This window comes from Mustela putorius, unplaced genomic scaffold (genome assembly GCF_011764305.1).
Source record: "Mustela putorius furo isolate JIRA1106 unplaced genomic scaffold, ASM1176430v1.1 tig00003834_pilon_pilon_pilon, whole genome shotgun sequence".
Lineage (NCBI taxonomy): Eukaryota > Metazoa > Chordata > Mammalia > Carnivora > Mustelidae > Mustela > Mustela putorius.
The window spans coordinates 81,420,018-81,445,964 of record NW_025421987.1 but is presented as its reverse complement, the minus strand read 5'-3'; the positions used below and the strand labels follow the sequence as shown (position 1 = coordinate 81,445,964).

At 36.9% G+C, this 25,947-nt stretch overlaps 1 protein-coding gene across 3 annotated transcripts in view; it reads left to right on the top strand.

Moving 5' to 3' along the window:
• The first annotated feature begins 7,074 nt into the window (after window positions 1-7,074).
• PEX5L (peroxisomal biogenesis factor 5 like) overlaps window positions 7,075-25,947 on the top strand; it is a 225,736-nt gene continuing 206,863 nt past the window's right edge. For 2 of the 3 annotated variants that reach the window (XM_004756646.3, XM_004756642.3), the window contains exon 1: window positions 7,076-7,567. Coding sequence is in view for 2 of the 3 variants with exons in the window: in XM_004756642.3 (XP_004756699.1) it covers window positions 7,547-7,567 (21 nt within the window). In the remaining variant the exon portion in view is untranslated. Of the gene's footprint in view, window positions 7,568-25,947 lie in introns of all 3 variants that reach the window. The other variant, XM_004756644.3, reaches the window with a different exon arrangement.

Genomic DNA, 25,947 nt, shown 5'->3' with positions numbered 1-25,947 from the left:
TTTCAAAATAGCCTTAAGCTTTCATTTTCCCCCATACAACTGTTTTTTTTTTGTAATAGTAGGGAAGTGGGAATAAGGTATTCTAAGAAATGAGAATTGTCTGAATGAGGATTAGAACCACAAATTTGCCTTAGAAATAATTGTTTTTCTTGTAGGTTGTATCATTTCTATAATTTTTCAATGTTGCATATCTCCTTCTAATGTGAATTCTTTAAAAAATCAGATACCCTGTTTTTGTGAACATAGAATGAGATATTTTTATTGATATAAGGTAAATTTTTGCTTCTTTTTTTAAAAAAGATTTTTATTTATTTATTTGATAGACAGAGATTACAAGTAGTCAGAGAGGCAGGCAGAGAGAGAGGAGGAAGCAGGTTCCCTGTTGAGCAGAGAGCCCGATGTGGAGCTCCATCCCAGAACCCTAAGACCATGACCTGAGCTGAAGGCAGAGGCTTTAACCCACTGAGCCACCCAGGCACCCAGTAAATTTTTGCTTCTATCACATTCCTAAAATACCTTTGTGAGGATAGTTAGTTTTTCCCAAGTCTAACTATTTATCCAGTAATTATCCACTTACCTGCCCTTAGGACACTAATTCATTTTTTTTTTTAATTCAGATAGCAGCATTTTATGGCATGAACTGAATGTTATCACTATAGTGAACTTTGAGTAATTATACTCCAAATTCTTTTATAGAGTCAAAAATAGAATTGTTTCACATCAGTAAAAGCACATCAGGAATAGGCACTTGACTTCATTGATCCTCACAATCTTTATTTGAAAAAGGGAAGTCAGGCCACAAAAGCTGTAAGTTTTTTTCAGCCTTAGTATTGTGTGATTCTACATAAAATCAACAATTACTTTAATATTTTATTTAGAAAATATATATCTGAAGTGTGTCTTTGGAATAAGTAATTTTTAAATTATTTTCAAAAATTTTATACTCTTCCAAATACTTCCAAAATAATTTATGTTATCGATTAATATTGGGACTTTTTTACATGTAAGATGTTGTAAGTTATTTTGGCAAAACAAAGAGTAAAATAAGGTTCTTGCCTCTATCTGCCTATATCTAATAAGGAGTAAAGAAGCACAGATATAATTAAACAAGAGAAAAATTTTGTGAATTAAAAGAATTTTGTGGGGCACCTGGGTGGCTCACTCAATTAAGCATCTCTCTTCAACTCAGGTCATGATCTCGGAGTCCTGGGATGGAGTCCCACACTGGGCTCCCTGCTCAGTGGAGAGTCTGCCTCTGCCGCTCACCTCTGCTCACGCTCTCTCTCTCTCAAATAAATAAATAAAATATTTTTAAAATAAAAGAATTTTGTGTTATAAGTTCCCACCATGAAGATGTATTCAAGTGGAGGATCAATTAAGGTTTTATGAAGGTAATGGAATTTGAGACCAAACTGGAAAAATGACTGAGTTTTCATTCCAAAGGAGTAGAAAGACAGAGAGTATATTCTAAGACAAAGAAAGAGTATGAGTATAACTTGGATTGTTTGAAGATTAATATAATAGTACAGTTATTACAAAAGTTAGGTCATATGCAGAATTGAAAAAAAGGACAGGGGCCAGTTTGTGGAAGATGATTGTGTTAATAAATATTCTTGTGGTTATAAGTGCCAGAAAATTTCAACTCAACCAAAAAAGAGAATGCATTAACCAAAATAACTAAAATTCAGAAGTAGGCTAGCTTTTAAGTATGGTTTATTTAATGGCTCAAGTTTTGTCCCCAGGAGCCTGACTAGACAATTTCTCCACCATGGTGATTTTCTTTCCAGTTTTAGAGTGCTTGATGCTGACAGCTTCAAGTTTCTATCAGTAGTGCACCCAATCCAGAAGAAGAAAGAGTCTGCTCCGGATAGTCCTGGAACAGAATCCATTTGGCCTGGTTGGCTGAATTGGGTCATATGACCATCCCCAACTGTTACCAATGGGGATTAAATGCACTGCTGGCTTAGCCTAGGTCATATGTTCCACCCCCGAAGCCTGATAGTAAAATGTCTCCCACCACACAAATGGGAAAAAAGTGGGGAAGAGACACTTCCTCAAAGAAGAGACAGTTCTTCCTGCCACTAGAAGAAGATATGGCTCTGAGTGGTGAACTGTATTCAATAACTAAGAATAAAAAGCTAAAATTTTGGATATTAGGCAATAAGAAACCACTAAGGTTTTTGAACAGGGCAGTAATATGATCAATGCTCATCTTTATGAAATTGATCTGACTGCAATGAATATGATTGCTTGGCATGGAGACAGGTGGAGGTGATAAAACTAGCTTTGAGATTGATAATGGATTTAAAGTGTCTGCTAGAATGTTGATGGAAAGAGTAGTAAAGAAGAGTCAAAAGCAAGAGATATTTTTGTTTGCAAATATTTTTTCACCAGGACTAAGAAAGTGTAGAAAGGGCCCTTAATATTAAAAGCAATACTGGATTGCTGAAAGAACATTGTCATAAAGGAAAAAAATGTAAATTATTTTAGTGTAATTTCTTAAATTGGTTAAATAGGAAGCCCAGCTCTGAAGCTTCCAACTTGTTTATTCATTTGGAAGAACATTGCTGCCATCTCCTAGTCACCAGAGTCCATGTACTTCTCTTCAATCATAATTCCCCTTGACAGCCTGGGGTCTGCTGTGTAGGTTTCCAAAATTCTTTCCAGATCTAATCCCCTGAACACCAGTTAATCGCATTCAATGTGTCAAAGACATAAAAAGGGCAAGTGGGCAAACTTTAACAAAATGTTCCTCCCTCTGATTGAACAATAAAAACCAATTAGTCATTTTAATTTAGGTCTATAGTTTTTTTACTTTTGTTCTCTCCTACACCATCTTTGAGCAGCAGGGTTTGAATTGTACAGATTATAAAAGAATGGTTGAATCACCACCAAAAGGCTATTATTAATGATTTTTTTAAATCCACAAGTATACTGACATCATCATTATTACTCAGCTTTTTAAAAGATTTAATAAATCCTGAGTTTTCAATAGCCATTTAAAATGCAGGAGGATTCATTTATTAATAAAAATTTAACTTGATCAATACAAAATATATTTTGCTACCACTCAACTCCTTTATTTAATTATAATGATTAAAACTAAAAGCAATATTAGCACATTTCTTGCTGTAAGAAAGCTGAGTGTGCTCTGATTTTATGGCAAGTACTCTGGCCACTCAAAATATAGTGACATTATCTTATAAATGGAAGAGAATATGCATTGTGCTTTCCTCTTATTATAAATGTTACTCATGTGCTATCATTGCAAAAGGCAAGCGCTAGCTTTGCCACATATTTACATGAGTAAATAAACCACCAAGACCACAGTTGTTGTTCAAATTGATGGTAAATACAAAGCACTTGGAGATCTTGTTAAAATGTGGATTCTGATTCAGTAGGTCACAGATGGGGCCTGAGGGGCAGCATTTCTAACCAGGAGACTGATGCTGCTGGTCAGTAGATCACTTTGAGTAACAAGGGTCTTTGAATTTAAAATGAGAAATATTTTCTGGAGCTGGGACCTGGTATTAAATCATGAGCCATTTTAGGTTGTAAAACAACAGTGTGAAAGGACTGAGATATGGATTATCTTTCTTTTCCTCAGATCCAATGCATGCCTTAATAATAATGAATTATTTTTAGTTTAACTAGGCAGTCATAGCCCAGCCACTTATAAGTCAGACTGTTGCTGATGATGGTATTACTGCCAGTGAATTGTATATCCTTGTGCAGGTCTGATTAGAAAAGATTCACAAGTAACCATTCCTTGCACAGTGTATACAGAAGTATACAGTGTATTCTTCTTTTGCTTCCTACTATAGATATAATTGTTTGAATTTCACATGTATTACCAATTCATCTTCAAAGTTATTTTTCCATGAGTCCAATTAATAATATGAAAATTACAAAATACTGTGAAAAGTCAAAGCATTTTGATGTTTGGCAGTAATTTCCATTCTTCTTCTGGTATCAGAGAAGCAGACACATAGCTAGTTGTTGCCACTTGCCTTTGTTCCCAAAGAACCACACCTTTTCCAAACTGCTGCATCTCTGATTTGTTTACCTTATGCCAGTTTACCTTAATGATTCCCTGGGGAGAACAGAAATTACACAAAGAGATGCTTTTTCACCATTACTGAAGTCAGAGGAGAGAGAAAGTTATGCACATTTTCTCCTTTCAAGATCATTTAAAAACAACCTATTTGCAATTTTCAAAAAAGATTTCCACAAATATAATTATATTATGATTCAGCTTGTTGTTATGTGTATCATAAAATCCTTAGGGTTCACCAGAATACAATTCACACGTGCTTTATCTTATGGATTTTCTATGGGTATATCTATTTGCACATGAAAAGTTTCTTTTTGCACCCAAACACCATATTACTTGAGCTACAATGCTAGATTTGGATGGCAATTTCTGGTCTAACCAAATGAGATGTATAAACTGCTAGATGGTTCTGTGAATCAAAAATATCCCAAGATACTGACATTTGAATTAATAGTCAGCCAAGTGTTTTTGCTCACAAAGCCTTTATTTACAGGCTTTGAAGGAAGTATGTGTGCTGTAGAAAGGATTAAAGTTCAAAACTGAAGGGGAAATGTTTGACTAGAAGAGGTTAGATGTAAACTTTTAGATAGAGAAAATGGGAAGTTGTGGAATCTCTACAGAGGCTTGTTTGTTTATGAAAAGTCTAGATAAATTTATCTTTCTGGGATGGTAAACTGTACTTCTGTCCAGAAGCTAACTATGGGGTCAATGAAGATAGAGATCATATTTGTTTTATTTATCAATGTATTTCAGCACTTTGCATAGCACTTCCACATACTCGGTTCTTGATAAATATGGATGCAGACAGGTGTATCTTCACAGATGCACTTACCTGGGATTTCCTGAATGTAGGGAGCAACTAAATGAGTTACTCCAGTTATTAAAAAATGATATATTGAGTTTTACCTTCAACTCTAGGTAGTTGCCATGATGGTCCAAATGCTTTTATGGTTGATAACTCCTTGAATTTGCCATTAGGTAATGGTAAGCTTATAATGGATTGAAAACGTTTGGCCCCACTGTTATTTCATAGAACTCTAGCACTTTCAAATCAAACTAGAATTTCCCCCCAAATTTTTATACCAATATGCTAGCATTTTATATAAATATTTCCCCTCTTTTAAATTTGTAGAGATTGACATCTCAGGAAATGATCACTCATCTTTTTTGGACTGGAAAAAAGTCTGTTTACATACTCATATATGGTGGTTTATAATTTACAACTCCCTTTGCATGTATTCAGTCCTTAGCAGCCCTGTGCTGTAGCCTGAATAGATATTTGCCTTACTTCAAAAATGAGGAAATAGGGGTGCCTGGGTGACTCAGTGGGTTAAGCCTCTGCCTTCAGCTCAGGTCATGGTCTCAGGGTCCTGGGCTCTCTGCTCAGTGGGGAACTTGCCTCCCCCTCTCTCTCTGCCTGCCTCTCTGCCTACTTGTGATCTCTCTCTTTGTCAAATAAATAAATAAAATTGTTTAAAAATGAGGAAATAGAGAGTATACTTGATCAAAAGAGCAGTGAGGTAGTGAGACAGAATTAGCACTTCAGCCTGCTGATTCCTAGTCCAGTGTTCTATCTTACAAAGGACAATAAAAGAAAAATGGGTGATACTTTAGTTTACAGTTTCTATGAACTTACCTCAATTTTCTAAATAAAACAATGAGCTTGTCATGCAGGGTTTGGACATGGAAAAGCTGAAGTCTAAAGAAGACAAAGGAAAATTTCCAAGTTTAACTATTGGTGGAATCTAATAGGATTCCATATCTCTTGCCTTTACAGGTCTTACTCATTTTGTGGTTGATTGGTTGGTTGGCTGTTCAGTCGCTTGTTTTAGGACCACAGATGTATTGAATTAATCATTTCTTGGATTCATTTCACCCTTTCCTCACTAGTTCATACATAGTTATGTTTAATAGCAATTTTTACAGGGTAATACATATTCTCAAATCACAACCCTAGCTAATAGCTAAGACATAGATAATTAACCTTCATATAAAATGCCACTATCCCCTCCCCCTGCCTCTCTTCACCAAGAATTACCAACATTCTGAATACTATATTGATTGTTCTACTGGTTTCCTTTTCATATAGTTATATATGATATATATTTATGTTCCCAGAAAGCTGATAAATTTTTTAACTTTATGAAAGGTATATCATGCTGTTTACACTATTGGGGGGATCATATCATGCTGTATACAACTTGGAGGGCATATTGTGTAATTGGAGATCTTATTACCAACAAAACTAGGTATTCGCGGTATACACATATATGCCGGCGCACGGTGTGTATGTCTATACATTTATAATGTAAAGACTATCAAACTATCCAGTCTCTTTAATTTGAGACCTATGTAAATACACTCTACTTATAGATTATATAGTAAAGACCCATTCATTCAACCGATATTTTTAGACTACCAACCACGTGGCAGATGGTACTATATCATATTGATACATCCGTGTACAAACAGATACACTCCCCTCCCTAAATATCCCCGATTTCATGGAAATAACATTGCGTCTCCACAGACAGACAATAAATAAAATATGTAAAATATATGGGATGTTAGATGATGTTAACTGCTAGGGAGAAAGAAAAATCGTGGAAGGCCCTTAGAGACTGGGATTTGGAATTTTAAATAGAGTGATCAACAATGAATTGAGGGTGGGGTGAGTGGGGAGTCTTTATTCACGGAGTGACATGGAGGCAACTTGTGAGAGCTGAATCAGAACAGAAGTAAACTCTTCAAAAACCCCCACGCTCAGCCTATTATGTCTGTAGGATGACAGGCTCGGTCGTTATTGATGGCTCCTGGAGAGACAATGCATGTTCCTCCCACTTTTCTTGCATCTGACCATCGACTCTGCAGGAATCTCCGTGGTTGCAGCTGCCACACCTGAACGCCTTGCGCGACCACCACTCGCGGGCACTTTGCCGCCGCGTGCGCGCCCCGCCTTCGGGCTGCTCCCGGGCCCGCCGAGGACGCGCGCGCGTGCCCGGCCCCGCGGCCTCTCGGCAGGGACGCGGCCGGGAGGGCGGCGCGCGCCCCGCTCGGCAGCTGCGGCGGCGGCTGGTGTGGGCGCTCACGTCAGGGTTGGGAGGAGAGGGGGTTCGCGACGAAGATAGTGAGAGAGACATGAGGCAGCCCGGCAGGAAGCGAGAAAGAGTTGGGTGGAGAAGGAGTGAGTTTTAGAGTCGCCGGGTGAAGCAGGACCTGCGCCTGCGGGTGAGCGTGGCCGCCTGGGCTCCTCGTCTCCTCCGCGCGCTCTCCTGTGTCCGCTTTCAGCACCCCGAGCGGAGAACAGTTCCCAGCAGCCCGCAGAACGGCCAGGAGGCCACCGTGGCCGGGCTACCTGGAGCCTTCCTCCGGGCTCAGAGGCACGGTCTAAAACACAGTGTGCACGCCGCCTTCTCCCCTCTGTTGGTGTGCAAGTAAACACGGGGGAACGCATCCGGCGGCCTCAGGGAGCCCTGAAGAAGCCCAAGCAGAATGTACCAGGGACACATGCAGGTAAGACATTACCATCGAACTGGAAAGAAATCTTGGGGGCTAATTTAAGAGCAAGGTTCTTCACTAAGTTATTGTGGTCAAGAGCTGTCTTCATACAATTCAACAAGTGAAGTGGTGCAACATGACCATGACATTTCTGTCCGGTGCTATGGGTAAAACTAGACAGGTTTCTGAGGGTGGGGGGAGACCTCAGAACTTCGATTGGGGAAGTTTGTTTTCTGTGCATTCCCTGAGCCTGTTTCTTTAAACAAGATCAAGAAATCCAAACAGAGGAAACCTGGAGATGACTGTGTTTCCGTTGTAATCCTATTGATGCAACTCAGCATGTATGTCAGCTGAAGGGCAAACAATAATTGGAAAGACAAAGCTTTTCTTTTATCATCTGCAAAGGTTTCTTGACAGTTAGAACACTTGGCCACTTTTGTATTATTTTTTAAAGTGATGATTTTTTTTTAAATGGTGCTATATTTCCCCCCTTCAAATAGTGGAACATTATCACCTATCCCTACAGTCATAGGATGACTTGGGGGGATGAATTTCAAACGTATGTCCAAGAGGCTCTAATGTTTTTCAGGGGAGGTGCTGCCTCTTGTTATTAATGCTCCTCTGAGCTAAGCCTCTGCTTCTCTTAGATGCACTCCACTCTCTTGGGAAAAATTATTTTAACCTTGACTCCAGTTCTCATTCACATGGTTGGTTCTTCCTTATAAAGGCAGGTGTACTCTTGGGGGGAAAAGCGAAGTACTAACTCAGCTTCCTAAAGTATGAACTGAGTTTTGGTGGGGTGGTTTTTTTGTTTTGTTTTGTTTTGTTTGTTTGTTTTGCTTTTTGCTGTTCCTAAATGCTGTAGTCATCAGGTTTGATGTTTGGGCTTCCTTTCCATTCCAAAGATGGTCAAATACAGTCATCACATGTGGTGTCTTCACACTAGTCTGTAACATGTGTGAATATTGATGATGTTGCTTTTGTGTCATTTGATCAATTGAAAATAGATAAATATGTTATTGCATTCATGACTTAACATTATCAAATATTTACTTTCTAAGTCTGTGAGGAAATTTTTTTAAGACCATAATTTACTTTTATATAAAATGGCATTAATCAATTTCATAAGTTTTGTAAGATTTCTGAATCAGCACTATCAGAATTCCAAAAACACTTCCCATATTACTGACATCATCCTGTTTTGAAAATTTTACTGGAGTTCTATCCAGTTGATGGATAATAATTAGTCACTGAAGTATATTTCTAAATATATATAATAGATGTGATCTGCATGTTTCTTATTAAAGCTATGTTAATAAGAAAGTTTAGCCACAAAGAAACATTCCAATAATGATGAAAAAATAAAGAATTATTAATAGAGTTTAATGTTTCCATCTGCACCTAAGAATGACAGTTATAATTTTATATATATCTATTTATTATCCCTAAACAGTTTCTTCACAGGAGGAAAATAGGAAGGTTTTACTGAATAAAGTCAATCTTCAGAAAATTGTTCATTCACATAAAATTCATAATTGATTGCTTGGGCAATTTACAAAAACTTTCCACATTGATTTTTGTTGTTGTTATTTAAATATGTTTTTGTGAATGAAGAATTAAAACAACAATCTGGTAAATTCAGGCACCCTAAAACAATTTTAACCCAATTTTCTGAATATTTCAAGGGAGGTTATTAATGAAACCTGAATCGATTGTCTAGAACAATGTCCGAGGGTTCCATTTTACTTTGAAAGAATAAACAATATGTAAGATTCTGCATATGTTCCCAACTTAATGTTTTTTGCTTGTTCTCTGTTGTAACAGCCAAATATGATGGCTTGCAGTAAAACTTACAGATCTTTGCTGCCAGGATTAACTTGAAAATGTTACTAAATAAAGACTGTAATCAATATGCTTGCCAAAATTACAGAACACAATACTCTTTTTTTCCTATTCACTAATGACCATTAATGTTAAACATACAACTTCTCAGGCTTTAGTAGTATAGTAGTTATTAAATGATACGATCATCTCAGTGGGACTTGCCCTCCCCCGGAAATAATGCCTATTACAACCTGATTTTATAATATAGCTATTTGCTTATATCTGAAAAACCCAGTCTCTTTCCCAAAGAATAAAATTTATCCTATAGACAAAATCTCCTTATGTTGATATGTTCAGGTTAAATAAAGAATCCTTCCTTAACAGAGATAACATCATCTTCCTGTGCGTACCTGACTGTAATCATGAAGGAGAAGATATATAGCCCAAATATTCCAAAATATTTATTAAAAATCTGAATACATATTTGGTAAAATGGACCAGGAATGAGCAGATTTACTAACACTTCTGCCAACTTTGGAGTTCATTTGATACACTGGTGTTACTTGGCTGATACCTTAAAATGAGAATGAAACAAAATATTTGCAGTCATTTGCTATGCATTCTAATTCTCTTTTCTGTATCCAAGAGATTCTAAAATAAAATGCTTTGAAAATAGGCAGTCTGGAGTGGGGGAGATGTTCACAAGAAGCCTTTAAAAATAGTCTAATTTAAAACTCCTGTAGTGCCTTTATTTTTACAACTAAATGATTTTATAAATAGTCTATTAAGTCTTTTATATCTAGCTAATTCATCCAGTTTACCATAGAACCTGAATTCATTGTAGAAGCCAGAGACTTTCAAAAACACACTCTGCTAGTTCATTTGAAAAGTTGACATCTATTACAGATAGATAGAACATATATTTCTTGGTTTCGGAGTAAATGCCACAGGTATATTTCTTAGGAGCAGGACCCCAGAGTCGTGCTGTTTTTCAACTGCCTTGCCACTTATTTCCAAGGGGAATTTATCACCCAAGCCACTGAAGCAAAAGTTGTTTCTTTAGTGACTGTTTTAGATTTACCTTTCTTTTTCTCCTTTTGACCAAGGGGGCCAATGGCAAATAAATATATCTTAGATTCAGTTCAGGCCAAACTCTTTATTCCTCTCAGATAACCTGCAGTCTTAATCTCTTTAATACCTCTGTATACTCTGTACCGCAATGCTTGTTTGTACATGTGCATGTGAATTAACAATGCCAATTAGAGTAAAATAATTATGTGTCTGAATATTTCCTTAGCTGAATTTTTTTTCTGGGATGGTATAAATATAGAGCAATGTAATTTAAGTTTTGAACTAAGATTTGTTTTTTATTTTTAATGAAACATCCTCACTAATGTTTTTTGTTACAAAAGAAAGTTATTTCAGAAGGCAATCAAACAAAAAAATCTGTTCATAATTGTAACTGATCTTCATTATGGGCATTCAAAACCAGAATTTTCTGATTTATTTAAGCGGGCTGAGGAAACATTGCACACCCTCTAGCTTCATAAGACATTAACTAAAGAAAATTTAAGTGACAAAAATTGTAAGATTATTAATAGTTCTGAAAGTAGCCATTTTATTTGTCTTCCCCCAAAGACATTTTGTGTTTGTCTTTATTTATGACTTTACTTAGCTTTTCAAAAAAACCTTCATGAAAGGGAACAAACAGCTCGAGTAGCATTAATTATGTTAATACATTAGATCTGGACACTAGGGATTCATTTAGTTTCACTGGAAACAACAAATAGAAGAAGCCAATCCAAGAGAAAATTATAAAATGTTTCCACATCTATAACAATAGTTTGTCATAATTGAAACCCTAAAGCAAAACTGTAAAATAAGTAGTATTTGTCATGGGTATTTCTACTTCTCTAAGAGATCCATTTTCTCCTCTTTGATGCCACCATTTTCTATCTTCTGTCATTTCCTTTCTTCAACCTTTTTTCAACCTTTTGCTAACAAAGATATAATTAATACCAGTACACTACATATACTACATACATGCACTACATACACATGCCCTGCAGTAGTATTTGCATTTTCAGAGGAGACTCTTTGAAGATTAGTTTGGTAGAGAAGATGTTTTAAGGAGAATGTGGTAATGCTGTCCTGAGAGGCTGGGGTTGATGGTCTTGGTCAGGTGTAGCCACTGCCTTCCCCTCACCCCTCCTCCCCATCTCAAATGGCACCTGCCTCGTCTCCTCAGAGTCTTCCTATGAATGATAGTCAGCATTAATACTCATTTACTGAATGAATTTATTGTCTAAATGAAATGGTACTAACTAGAACTCTTCTGAAGGAAATTCGTGTACAGTGGATCTAGTGCTCAAAATTAAGACACAAGTTCCAGAAGATTTTGAAGTGCCCTCAAATATATTTACAAGGAAATCATGCTTGATATGAGAGTAATACTGAGCTCCCAGCACTTAAAATTTATAATACATATGGAATAATATTGCAGAGTGTTTGATTAACCTGAAAATATCATTCCCCAGTCATAGTCTTACTGGCCAATAGTTTATATAATATACTTTAAGAAACATGATATGTTCTTCCTAGATTTTGTTTATGGTTTATAAACATTCTTCCTGAACACATGTGTTTTAAAGAAAAATTCTAACATATGAATGTTTTGAGTATAAGACATTTTTAAGGTAAAGATTAAGAAAGGGTTAGAATAGAACTTGTTAATTTTAAAATCCTTGAATCTCTAGTATTACTATGGCCAACCTAAGAAACATTAAGATGTGATGTATCACATAGTCAAAACATCTGGCAGTCTGCTGTTTTACACTTTTCACTGAGATCACATGTTGACAACACAGGCATAAGCTAGAGCTGCTTAAAGGTTCTATATTCTCGAATTAACTTCTTGATACACTTATAGAATAACTAGTATGCATTTCCTGCACTAAAAGTGAAGATCAATTCTGGCCTAATGTTTCCTTATTAAGAGACTTAAGTCCAATCTGAGTGTTAGGGGACATCTAAACATGATGTAATTTCAAATACAATGATAAAGGAAATGAGGTTGCCAAATTTCTGAATGTGTATCATCTTTTATAATTCAGAATTTATTTACTGTGCAGCATGTAACCCATGTATCAGGTACCAAGACCACCAGAGTGATGTGAATTAGGGGTTACATTTCTATTAATGATCCTCATCTCTACCTTCCCCATTTCCACCCCTCCTCACCTATGCCATTCCCTTTGCTAGGAACAAAATGGAAAACTTCTTTCTTCATTCCATTAAGATAGATTTTTTTTTATTTTATAATTAGCATATTATACAGCATACATACAGGAAGATAGTAATACCCTATTGGTTAAATATCCAGACTACTGCTGATTGTTCAGAGTTCAGAGTATAATACAACACATGGCCATTGTTGTCTTATTTTGTCACTTTTTACTGATCTTTATTAGTACCAATGTACTACTTCTCCTATTAAAACTCCATTAGATAAATGACCATTATTATTCTTCATGTGAGATTTCACTAAACTGACATTCCTATGTATTTTTTTAGACAATCACTATTAGAAATTGCACAGATGAAAAATAATGAGCTCATTTAGATAGGAAGATGCTACTTATTCTCCATTTCATGCAAGAAAAACACATAGAACCGTCCAGCAGCTCTGAAGTGGGGTGAATCTGAACTAGGTGGAAGAGTTTGCATTGAAGGTGCATAAAGAACTCCCAAAACTCCTGCTCATACATATATACCTCTGGAGAAAAAAGAAAGAAAAAGGAAGGAAGGAAGGAAGGAAGGAAGGAAGGAAGGAAGGAAGAAAGAAAGAAAGAAAGAAAGAAAACCAGAAAAACCCTACAAGTGGGAGTTGGTATAGCGAAAACTTTTTTTTTTCCCCCCAAACAGAATGCCATATGGTGACCTATAAGTTATGAAGATTCCAAAAGATGTTTGGTGTTATTATGCCAGAAATCTACCTAGGAAGCCACAAAATTCCCACTCCTACACACCCTCTTAAAAATTATTTAATTTTTAAAGCAACAGTATGGTAGAGGAATTCAAACCATTTCATATGAGTAATGATTGAAGGAACTGGGGATGTTTAGCTTGGAAAGTGAAGCCTCAAAGAGACCTCAATGACTCTATATAAATGTTTGAAGAGTTACTAGGGAGAGGCTACAATTGTTTTGTATAGCCTTGAGAGTTAAAACTGGTATGGTATCAAGATGAGATAAAAATTTCCTCAAGGCAATGATAACAAAAAGACCCTGGATATTTAGCCAGTTCCCACTGAGTAAGATGCCTATTTGGAGGTAGATAAAGCCTAGAGTGAAGGGGGACTGAAAGTGGGCACAGATTCCCTATGCACACACAGGCCTCTGTTCCTAGACCATCATGCCTTGTAGATAAAATCCAATAAAAAGCACCATGAGATGGTATGTGTGTTTGTGTGTGCATCTCTGAGTGTCCTATGAAAAATCGTTGTAGTCAATGAAGTAATGACCTAAAATAAGCAAAATTCATAATGTTCAGGGGGAATATTTCCTGGTTACCTAGAATTAGTCAGGGCCATGCCAGTACCATCGTGCAAAGTGATCAAAAATAGTAAAATGTCAGAAAATATGTAACCTCTTTAAGGAAATGAGAAACAGGAAAACATTTAAATATCATGAGAAGAAGCTGATAGAATTGCAAAACATCTTTTTACTTCCTTTCACATGGGTATTAATTGTAACATGAACGCTTATACCAAATGGTATCTTTTGTTTATGTGGGGAAGTAACATCTGATTGGGCAGGTGATAATGCACATGAAACACCTGGGAGATGGTTGGAAATGCAGAATCTTAGGTACAATCCCAGATCTATTGAATCAGAAACTGAATATCTTAAGATACCCAGTGGTTTATATGTACATTAACATTTGGGAAGTGATGGTTTGAAAACATCGACATGGAGAACAAGGCCTGACCTATTGCACTGAGAGTAGAAAAAAACTTGATTCTTGGGTATCTTTCTGAGGTCATAGAGACATGATGATGTCCCTGACAGAGGGGCTGGTAAGAACAGCTATCACAATTATGTTTGAATTAAGTTTCTTCCTCATATCCATACCATAATTTCCACCCAATTGGTAGTAGTTTTTCTGTCTGGAAAAAAACACAGAAAACCTTTTATGTTCCACCTGAATAAAAACAAACCTTCAAGTATTGAGAGAATTATCATGTCCTCATCCCATTAAATCTTTTCTTCTCCAAGATAAAGAGTCCAGTTCACTCAATCATTTTTCATTAGGACATTTTTAATGTTTTAATACCTCCATGAAAGTAGGGCCCTCTGAGAAAGACATTGCTCAAGATGTGATCTCACCAATGCCAAGCAATGTGAAACTGTTTATCTCTTAGGAAAGATATCTATTCAGACAGTCTAAGACTGCTTTAGCATCTCTAGACTATAAGTTGTTCTCTAAATTGTTTTGACGTTTCTATTCTCTGACTAATTTGGGAGTTATCTCACAGTTACTAATCTTTATACCAGAATAATTTTGGATCCAAATGTGCTCATTAGAATATTCTAGGTTAATGGTTCCTTATATCTCCAACAATTACATTAATGTTCAGTTTTGAGGTCATAGAATCCTGAGTTTGAAAGACTCTTGAAAGTGTTCTGTTCAATCATCTCATTTCTCAGATGAGGAAATTTAGGTTCAAAAACGTAAGAGATTTTCTCAAAAAGTCCCATGCAGGTTAGTTAGCAGAGCTAGCACTAGAATGAAAACTGCCTTACCCCAGTATGCTATTTCTATTACACTACTATTCTTTATTTTGATGTTTTTTTATAAACAAAAATCTAAGTAAAAGTAAACATTATAATAAACTTCTAGATATTCCAAAATATCCAGGTGTTTGGCATTTAGTCACAAAAATTGATATTTTCATGCTTTTTAGTTTTAGTGTAACTATTTGATATTTTATGTATTCAGTTTGATAGTCATTTGGCTGGCAATGGAAAAAAGTCTGGTCTGTAGGTGTGTTTTAAAAGTGGAATGAGGCACCATGAAAAGTTGTATCATTGGAGCGCCTTGGTGGCTCAGTGGTTTAAGCTGCTGCCTTCAGCTCAGGTCATGATCTCAGGGTCCTGGGATCGAGCCCCACATCAGGCTCTCTGCTCAGCAAGGAGCCTGCTTCCCCCTCTCTCTCTGCCTGCCTTCTGCCTACTTGTGATCTCTCTCTATCAAATAAATAAATAAAAATCTTAAAAAAAAAAAAAGAAAGAAAGAAAGAAAAAGTTGTATCATTTATGTTCCTACGAATGTTCCTCACTGTCTCTCCTTGGACTGTCTAGATTAACTATTTGAGTGAACTGGTTTGATAGGTTCTTGAAACTAGTTGCCTAAATATACAAGTAAATCAAACCCCAGCGTTCTTTGCTGTAAGCAATGGGAGCCAAGTCTGGCTTATTTAAGTAGAAAGGGGATTTATTAAAAGTATACTTGAACAACAAATAGGCATAGGAGGAATGATGAAAATAGAAAAATCATCATTTTGCAGTGAACATAACAAAAATTGATTCAAACAAAAATGCTAAATGGATGCTAAATATGAGGAAGAGGGCAGTTTGAGGAGAAACAAGATATTTATATAACATCAAAATATCAACCATTTTAGGGTATCTGGGGGTCTCAGTCAGTTGATTTCTCTTGATTACAGCTCAGGTCTTAATCTCAGGGTGATGAGATCAAGCCCCACATCGGCCCTGCACAGAAAGTGGAATCTGCTTAGATTCTCTCTCTCCCTCTCCCTGTGCTTTTCCCCACCCCCCAATCATGTGCTCTCTCAAAATAAATAAATAAAATATTTTAAAATATATATAGCAACCATCTAAATTGTAAGAGAAAAAAATAACTTTTCACTGGAAAAATTGGACAACACCCTAATTAAATAATCAAAATCAGTACTACCAAAACAGTAATCATCTGCATGCCCATCTCTGGATATGATGCCCTGAGAAGGACACAACATCACTAACGTAGTATTATTGCTGAGAATGTACAACTTAAATCCAATCAAGAGAAAAATCTCAGACAATCCCCAATGAAGGATATTCGATAAAGTAAACAAATTATGTTTTTAAAAGTGTCCATGTCATGAAAAACAAGGAAATACCAAGGTGTTTACACATTAAAAGAAGACTTAGCATATGACAACTATACACAATACATGATCCTGGATTGGATCTTGGACTGGGAAAGAAAATTGTGATAAAGCACACTGTTGGCATAATTGAAACTTGAATATAGACTGGAAATTAGATTAATATTAGTGTTATGTTTCTGGAGTTTGATAACTAAACTATGACGATGTAAGAGACTAGCTTTGTTTATAGGACATACATCCTGCTGTATGAAGGGGTAAAGGGGCATAGTGTATGTAACCTACTCTCCAGTGATTTACAATAATGAAAATAATACTATGTATGCTATAATTACATATATAATAGAGAGAGTGAGAGTGAGAAGGAAGACAGAAACAGAGAAAGAGAGAGAAATACAACAAAATGTTAAAAATTGGTAAATCTGGGGAAAGGGTATTATGGGAGTTCATTGTTCTATACGTGCAGTTTTTGTGTAGGCTAGGGCTTTTTTGTTTTGTTTTGTTTTGTTTTTTCAAAATAAAAAATTGCTGTAGAGTTAACCTGTGACCCAGCAATTGCACTACTAGGTATTTACCGCAAAGATACAAATCTAGTGATCCAAAGGGGCACATGCACCCTAATGTTTATAGCAGCAATGTCCATAACAGCCAAACTATGGAAAGAGAATAGATGCCCATCGACAGATGAATGAATAAAGAAGATGGGTAAATGTATACAATGGAATACTGTGCAGCCATCAAAAGATATGAAATCTTGCTATTTGCAATGACATGGATGGAACTAGAGGGTATTACGCCAAGTGAAATAAATCAGTCAGAGAGAAACAATTATCATATGATCTCACTGATATGTGGAATTTGAGAAACAAGGCAGAGAATCATAAGAGAAAAGAGAAAAAAATGAAACAAGATGAAACCACAAGAAACTCTCAATCTCAGGAAACAAATTGAGGGTTATTGGAGTGGAGTGGGGATGGGTGGGTTGGGGTGGCTGGGTGATGGACATTGGTGGAAAAGGTATGTGCTATAGTGAGCACTGTGAATTGTGTAAGACTGATGAATCACAGACCCCTGAAACAAATAATACATTATGTTAATAAAAAAATTAAAACAAAACAATAACAAAATAAAAAGTTTCTTTAAAAAAAATTTTTTTCTTAAGTACATTGGGGGACTCACAGAATTCCAGAACTAGGGTTGGGATAGAGAGATCAGGCAGCAGACAGGGCACAGCCTCAGTCAAACTTCAAACTAGGCTAGTGCAGACCCCACTGCTGTCTTCACAGAAAAGAAAATAGGAACTTGCACCGCTTACACACTAGACTTGAGCACTGGTTCAGCTGCTCACCACTGCTGCTGCTGCCATGGAAACCCCATGCTGGAGCTTAAGCTGCTCTGCCACCCACTGCCAGGATGAATCCTCTACCATGACTTTGTCTCCATGCCCCCAGATCCCAAAGCAAAGTGGGGACAGGTGTGCCTGTCATACATCCATACCCTATATGCAAGATAGTTTGGGAAAGTGCGTATCTGCTTACCACCAAGACTCCAAAAAGAGGCAATTTTCCAAATTTGGAGTTTAGATTTGGGAAAGTTAAAAAAAAAAAAAAATCCAGGGCCCACTACAACATGTTATAGATATTGTTTGAAAGTAAAATAGATCCCTCTCTAGACTAAAGTCCAGTCTGCCTTGAGGGAAAATATTTAAAAGAAAATAATTTTCTTTAAGCCTGTGTTTGATACAGCCTGCTACTACATGCAGGCCTATAGGAGAATATAGGAAAGCTAGACTATATTGGTTTATTAAATCATGCAGCAAAGAAGAGCAGAACAGACTTCTCCATCATTCATCAATGTCCATCTACTGCTCACTCTTACTCTTCTTGAAAAATTGGAAAGAGCTCTGTGAAGAATTTAGTAATTAATTGGGGAATTAAAATACATATCATGTACTTTAGTGATAAGAACAATTTTCTTCCTCCATATGCAGGAATTTAATGTGGAAAGCTGGGCACATCCAAAGGATGACTATAATCAAAATGCCCTGTGCATTTGAGTCTTTAATACTGATATGCCGTCTATTATATAAGTCTTTAGAAAGATATATGTAAGACAAAAAGAAAGTATCCTTAAACTCGAGGCAAGATTAAATTAAAATAGAAGCTTAGAGATATAAAGGTCTTTAGAGTTCACATACCACAACTTTGTCATTTCACATTGAAGAAACTGAGGACTAGGTCTTGGTAGAATTAATTGCCTCTCCTCAAAATGGAAACAAAATATGCTGAAAGGCTTTTGATAGAATGTATCATACATTGCTTAATAATCCTCACTTTTGAAGAGGTTATAACAACATACTGGCTAAGAACTTGTGCTCCAGAATCAGACAGCCCAAGGTTCAAATTTTGGCTTCCCTACATATTATCTCTGCGATCTTACCATAATAACATACCCTCTGTAAACCTCACTTTCCTCACCTGTGACATGGAGAAGATGAATGCGCTCGGGCATAGTGACGACTTTGTAAGGATGAGCTCTTTTGTTTTGTTTTTGTTTTTGTTTTTGTTTTTGGAACCAGCAAAAGGTTTTATATACATTGTGTGGAAGAAGAGGTTTAGCCATAGCAGTGCCTGTCATGATTGATTGTCTACAGTGGTGGCAGATGCTTGATTTTCTTATTCTCCCACGGCTCTGCAGTTTTTCCATTCCCCCATCTCAAATTCTTGCCTTCTGTACACTGAATATTTACTCACCCTTTAATTTTTCACTTAAAGTTTATCTCCTCAGTGAGTGCTGCTCTGTGCCCCCACAGTATTCTTCCCTGTTCTCTGACAAAATCAGAATTAGGGATGTCCTCCTCAATGTTTTGTTAGCACTTTAAGTGCATCACAAATACCAATAATTAACATGTAGCTTTAATTACTTATTTCTGTCAATCTCCCCAACTAGCAAGCCTATTTGTGGCAGTGACTATACCCAATCTATCTTTGTATCCCTGGAGATTACTAGTGCTAGGTACATACTATTAATGTAGTATTTACTGAATGAATGAATGAATGAATGAATGAGGGAGTGAATGAATGGGTGAAAGAATGAATAAAATACTGAGAAGATTCCCTTTATCTTGAATAAGGACTCTAATTGGGAATGGTCTTCTTGATTCTAAGATGCACATGGCCCCAGAATCTGGTCTATTCCCATGGGTTTCAGAAGCAAATGCATATCAAGTAAAATTTCCACATACTTGAGAGGGAATCAATTACAGGGAAACCTTATAAACCTTATAATTAGATTGCCACTGTAATTAACCAACAGACTGCTGTCAAATGCAGTCTACACAATTTAATGGGTTCAAACTCTTTAAAGCCTGAGGACAGTCTGGAGCTACAGATTTAGAAATAAAATAGATTCTCCTAATGGTTTCTAACTATATCTCTAAGTGGCCAAGGTCATTTGGAATTAGAATCCAAGCCTCTAAGGTTCTTAACACCTCTTCACCACCTCAGCTTGTTGTCAACAATGATTTTGATCATAGTGCTAACACACACACCCATGAGACATCCTGAAATGACAGAACATCATAGTTAGAACTGCCCTGAAAGTCCATCCTTTGCTTACAACCAGTTGTAAGGGTTGCTTACAACTCCAGAACTGACCTCCTCAGTTGCGCGCGCGCGCGCACACACACACACACACGCACTATTCCAGGGATACAAGGTGCACTCACAATGGTCATCCAAGAGACATGTTGATTTTGTAAGCCTGTCTGATGGATGTCTCCCACAGTTACTCTGATATGGGAGCTTGAGAGATGGAGGAGTAATTCTTCCTATCAGGTACAGGGTAAAAAGATTGATATATCACATGTCAAAGCTTTCTCTAATAGAGAGGAAATAACTATGCCAGTGATGTATGCCATCTCTGATCAGATTATAAAAGGAGACATTTTGGGGTAGGGGTGGCCAAAAACACAGACTCATTTCCCTAGAGGTCATCACCCCACACCCATACACACAATTTAGCAAGTGAAGTTAGAGGGTTGGATTTCAGACCTGACTTGTGCTCCCTCATCCAGACATCCTTGCACAACCAATATGTACAACCATATATATGACTCTGAAGGGAGTCTCCTCTACTAACATTCTAGTCTGTGTGGGGTGTGTGTGTGTGTGTGTGTGTGTGTGTGAAGGTGTATGATGAAAGGTGAAGAAATGAGCTCTATTTTATCCAAAATATTTCAAATGCAGATTGGATGTGAATTTGCTAAAGTCTTTATGGAAGATGGTTGGCTTAGAGGATTACTGGCTTTCCTTCCAACTCTAGGATTCTATTTTTATCAGGTCCTTAATTAGTAATACAATACATCTCTGACTATTTGGTCAGAGCAGATTTTCCTAATTCACTAACAATCATATCTTGGAAAATAAATTAAAAAGCTTTGCTAGCATCAAGATACTTGTTATTTCTTACAAAGTTGAAGATCAACCTCCCCTAATTCTTCAAGGGATATACTGTTTTGGGAGGATCTTGCTATTCCTCTTCCCCTACCCTGTTCTGCAAATAACAAGAGATATTTTTCTACAAAGCTATCCCCAATATGGCAGAACTCTCAGCTATGAAAGAATACTGATTGTCTCTGCTACAATAGTCACATTTTATGATCCTCATGAAAGTTTATCTTCAGAATGCTTTAGTGTGGTTGGCAAACGATAGATATTTTATCTTTGTCATGCTGATAGAACACAGCTGACAGGGTTTGGCTGCCTCACCCAAATTCCCACATCAAATCAGTTGGGGGACCAAAATCTGGTCCCCCAAATTAAAAAAAAATTTTTTTTAATTTTTATGTATTTTTTAAATTTCTTTTCAGTGTTCCAGAATTCATTGTTTACATACCACACCCAGTGCTCCATGCTCTTCTGGGTTTTTTTTACTCTATTGCTTGAGCCCATGTAGCAAATTCAGGCTATGTCTCCACATCAATACCTCACCTATTGCAAACTAGCTCAACTAACAGGACAAAAAGATTTTACAAGTTTTCTGGAACACTACAAGGTCTTGGAGGGTAGAAATCTCTGATGCATTCTTCCTATCATTTACACCGTACAGGTGCTAACTCTATACAGCTTTATCGGTTCCCTGAAATACGCATCTGGGCATATTAACTTAGTACTTGAGAGTGCCCTTCTGTATGATGAGGTACACTCTGCTAGTGGAATACAGGGAAACACTGAAACACCCATAGAATCAGAAATACCCAGCAGGCCAGGAAAATAGTGAGGCTGTGGGATTAACTAGAGCTCAGAAGCACAGTGTAGAGTCACTATGTGTTCCAAGTGTAGAAGTACAATCTTGGGTTGTATGTATAAACTAAGCCAGAATATGCTCCCCCAAATCTGTCACTTACCTAAATAATTTACTTTTATGTTTTATTTTATACTTTGTTATTATAAAAAAAATCAAAAGTAGTATGGTGGTGAACCAGATGTTTCATGGTTTACTCTAATGCTTTAACCTCTATTAAACCCATCTTTTAAATATCTGACTTTAGTATTGAAAAATTAGTCACTGTTTATTTGGGGGAGGTTTCTTAATTTCTTCTGCTCTTAGAGAACCATTTTCTCAAGGTAAGAGCAGATACCAACTTTGCTGAAAGAGAACTTCTAAATGGCAAGATCAAGATAATGTGAAGGAAGTAAGCATAGATCTTACTGATCCCAACTGATAATAAAATATCTACTTAAAATGGAGCCACTGATCCCTGATTTCTTAAGTTGATTTTGAACTTTCCATTACTTTAAGAGCAAAAGGTCAAGAATTAACATTATAGAAATCAGAATATGATAATATTGATCAAATAACTCAATGTGAAATTAAAAGTACCAAAATAAAAGTCATGTATTCTTTCACAGTTGATTTCAGGAATTCAATATGTTTTATCAAGGTAGCATTAACTAATGTTTTAAGAGTTAAAGTATAGTCTTCTGGTACCTAGTTAGTCAGAAATTATTATTTTACCTGGGGCTTGCACTCCACATAATTCTGCTATTTTACTTGTCTTTTAAAGGTAATTCTGACATTTTTAATAAATGTTTACACGAATAGGCAGCCTGTTCCCAGGTAAGGAAATACTAAAGTAGCCAAGGTGAAAACAGAGTTAGTCTGGGATCTGTGCCCATTCTAACTATGTGTCTACAAACAAGCTTTCTTTTTTCCAACTAAATACCGGTATCAGTAACCAACTACCTCTGCCTGATCCAACCTGAAGTCACCAAACTGGACTCATCACCACTAACAACCTCCATTAAGCCTGTCTCTTCTCTTGTTTTCCAGGATTGTTTAATAGCAACATCACCTACTCAATTACTTAAATAGAAACCAGGAGCCATCTTCTCCTTTCCCTCCTTCATCCACTCCTCTTTCTCTCTTATTCCCCAAATCAAATCTCAATGCTCTCTTACTTTCTAATTCACTCCTATTCTACCCAATCTCTCCATCCTCACAGCTACCATCTTAGAACCCTTTATCTTTACCTAAAGAGTAATGCCCCCACCCAACTAGTCCTTTTGCTACCAGGGTCGCATGTATCCTACCTGTCTTTGTTACAGCACTGACTTGATCATATCACTCTTCTACTTAAAGTCCTTTCAAGGTGCACCACCATCTAAAAGAGTGTTTTTCCAAATGCAGTCTTCTCTAGAATTGTTATCTACAGTACTTGTTTAAAATCCGGATTCTGGACCCTGCTGTAGCCCTCCATGGAAGTAAGGCCTGGGAATGTTTGCTTTAACAATCTATAGGTAAACTGAGTGAACACTGAAGTGCAAAAACACTGGCGTCCAAAAGGAGATATGCCTTTTAGAGCCTACTTTATGGCTTTCTCATTTACAGCTTCCCCATAAGCACTCTGGACCTTAGCCTTGCTAAATTTTGGTGCTTCCCCAACTGTACCTCTGCTTCCATGTCTCTGGCCTTCTCTAACAGTATGCTCTCTGACCAAAACACTCGCTATCGCACTGGCTTAGTTAATCCCCCTTCATCCTTCAGAACCCAGTTCAAGGGTTATTTCCTACAATGAGTCTTCCCTGAGTTGCCAGGGCTGGTGTAGATACCCTCCTCAGTGCTCTCCTATACGATGTGCCTGTGTAGACCACTGTCTAACCTTCTCTCACCCTGTTCTTTGCTGAGTTCCCTTGGCTGTTTTGTTCATCTTTTCAACCCTGGTGCACAGAGCCCGCTTATGGTGAATGAGCAATGCCTGAATAATCTATTCAGTTTGATTTAAAGTTCTGGAGACTCTCATACACCATCACAGACCAGCATAGATTGAACATCTTATCTGAGAACTTTGAAGATGGAATAACATTAAAATATGAAAATGGGCTATAGGCATAATTCATTTTATTGCACTTCACTTTGTTGCACTTCACAGGTATTATGTTTTTTACAAATGGAAGGTTTGTGACAACCCTGCATCGAGTAAGTCTTTCAGCACCTTTTTATCCAACAGCATTTGCTCATTTCATGTCTCTGTGTTACATTTTAATAATTGTCACAATATTTCAAACTTTTTCATTATTAGCATATTTGTTGGTGTTATTAGCATGGTGGTTTGTGATCAGTTTGATCAGTTGTCATCAACTTTAATGTTACTATTGTAATTGTTTTGGGGTACCACAAACCATGCTTATGTAAGGCAGTGAACTTAATCTATAAATGTTAATTGTGTTATGACTACTTCACCAACTGGGCATCCCCTTGTCTCTCTCCCTCTCCTTGGTCTTTTGTATTATGGCAATATTGAAATTAGGCCAGTTAGTCACTATTTGATGATCTTTAAGTGTCCAAGAGAAGAGTTGTATGTCTCTTACTTTAAATGAAAAGCTAGAAGTGATTAAACTTAGTGAAGAAGGTACGTTAAAAGCTGAGGTAGCAGCTAGCTAAGTAGTGAATGCAAAAAAAAAAAAAAAAAAAGTTTCTGAAGGGATATTAAGTGCTACTCCAAGTGAACACATGAACAATAAGAAAGGAAAACTGTCTTTTTGCTGATATGGATCAAGTTTGATTTATTTGAGTAGAAGGTCAAATCAGCTATAACATACCTTTATGTCAAGGCCTAATTCAGAACAATGTCCTAACTCTCCTCAATTCTATGAAGGCTAAGAGAGGCAAGGAAGAAGCTGAAGAAAATTTCAGAGTCAGCAGAGGTAGGTTTATGAGGTTTAAGGAAAGAAGCCATGTCCATAACGTAGAAAGGTGAAGCATCAAACACTGACGTAGAAGCTGCAGCAAGTTGTCCATTTGGCAAGGATAATTAACGAGAGAGGCTACACTGAAGAACAGATTTTCACTGTAGACAAAATAGCCTTCTACTAGAAGAAGATGCCATCTAAGACTTTCTTAGCTAGAGAGAAGTCAATGCCTTACCTCATACCTTCAAAAGACAGGCTGACTCTCTTATTAGGGGCCAATGCAGCTGGTGACTTTAAGTTGAAGCCAATGCTCATTGAGCATTCCAGAAATCCTATGGCCCTTTAGAATTAAGCTAAACCAACTCGACCTCTGCTCTATAAATGAAACAACAAAGCCTGGATGACAGCACATCTGTTTGCAACATGGCTTATTGAATATTTTATGCCCACTATTGAGACCTGTTGCTCAGAAAAAAGAATCTTTTCAAAATATTACTGTTCATTGACAATGCATCCGGTCACCCAAGAGCTGTGATGAAGACATACCATGAGATTAATGTTATTTTCATGTCCGCTAACACAACATCCATTCTGCAACCTATGCATCAAGGAGTGATTTTGACTTCAAGTCTTATTATTGAAGAAATTCATTTCATAAGGCTCTAGCTGTCATAGATAGTGATTCCTCTGATGGATTCGGGCAAAGTAAATGAAGAACCTTCTGGAAAAGATTCACCATTCTAGATGCCTTTAGGAACATTTGTGATTCATGGGAAGAGCTCAAAATACCAACATTAACAGAGTTTGGAAGAAGTAGATTCCAACCCTCATGGATAACTTTGAGGATAAGTTATCCTCATGGATAACTTTGAGGGGTTATCCTCAAAGTTATCCTTCCAGTGGAGGAAATAACTGCAAATAAGGTAGAAACAGCAAGAGAACTGGAATTAGAAGTGAAACCTGAAGATATGACTGAATGCTACGATCTGATGATAAAATTTTAACAGATGATGAGTTGCTTCTTATGGAAGAACAAAGAAAGTGGTTTCTTAAAATAGAATCTACTCCTGGTGAAGATGTTGTAAAGACTGTTAAGATGGTAACAAATGGCTTACATATACTTGGTTGATGAAGCAGCAGCAGGGTTTGAGAATATTGACTCCAATTTTGAAAAAAAGTTCTATTGTTGGTAGAATGCCACTCAACAG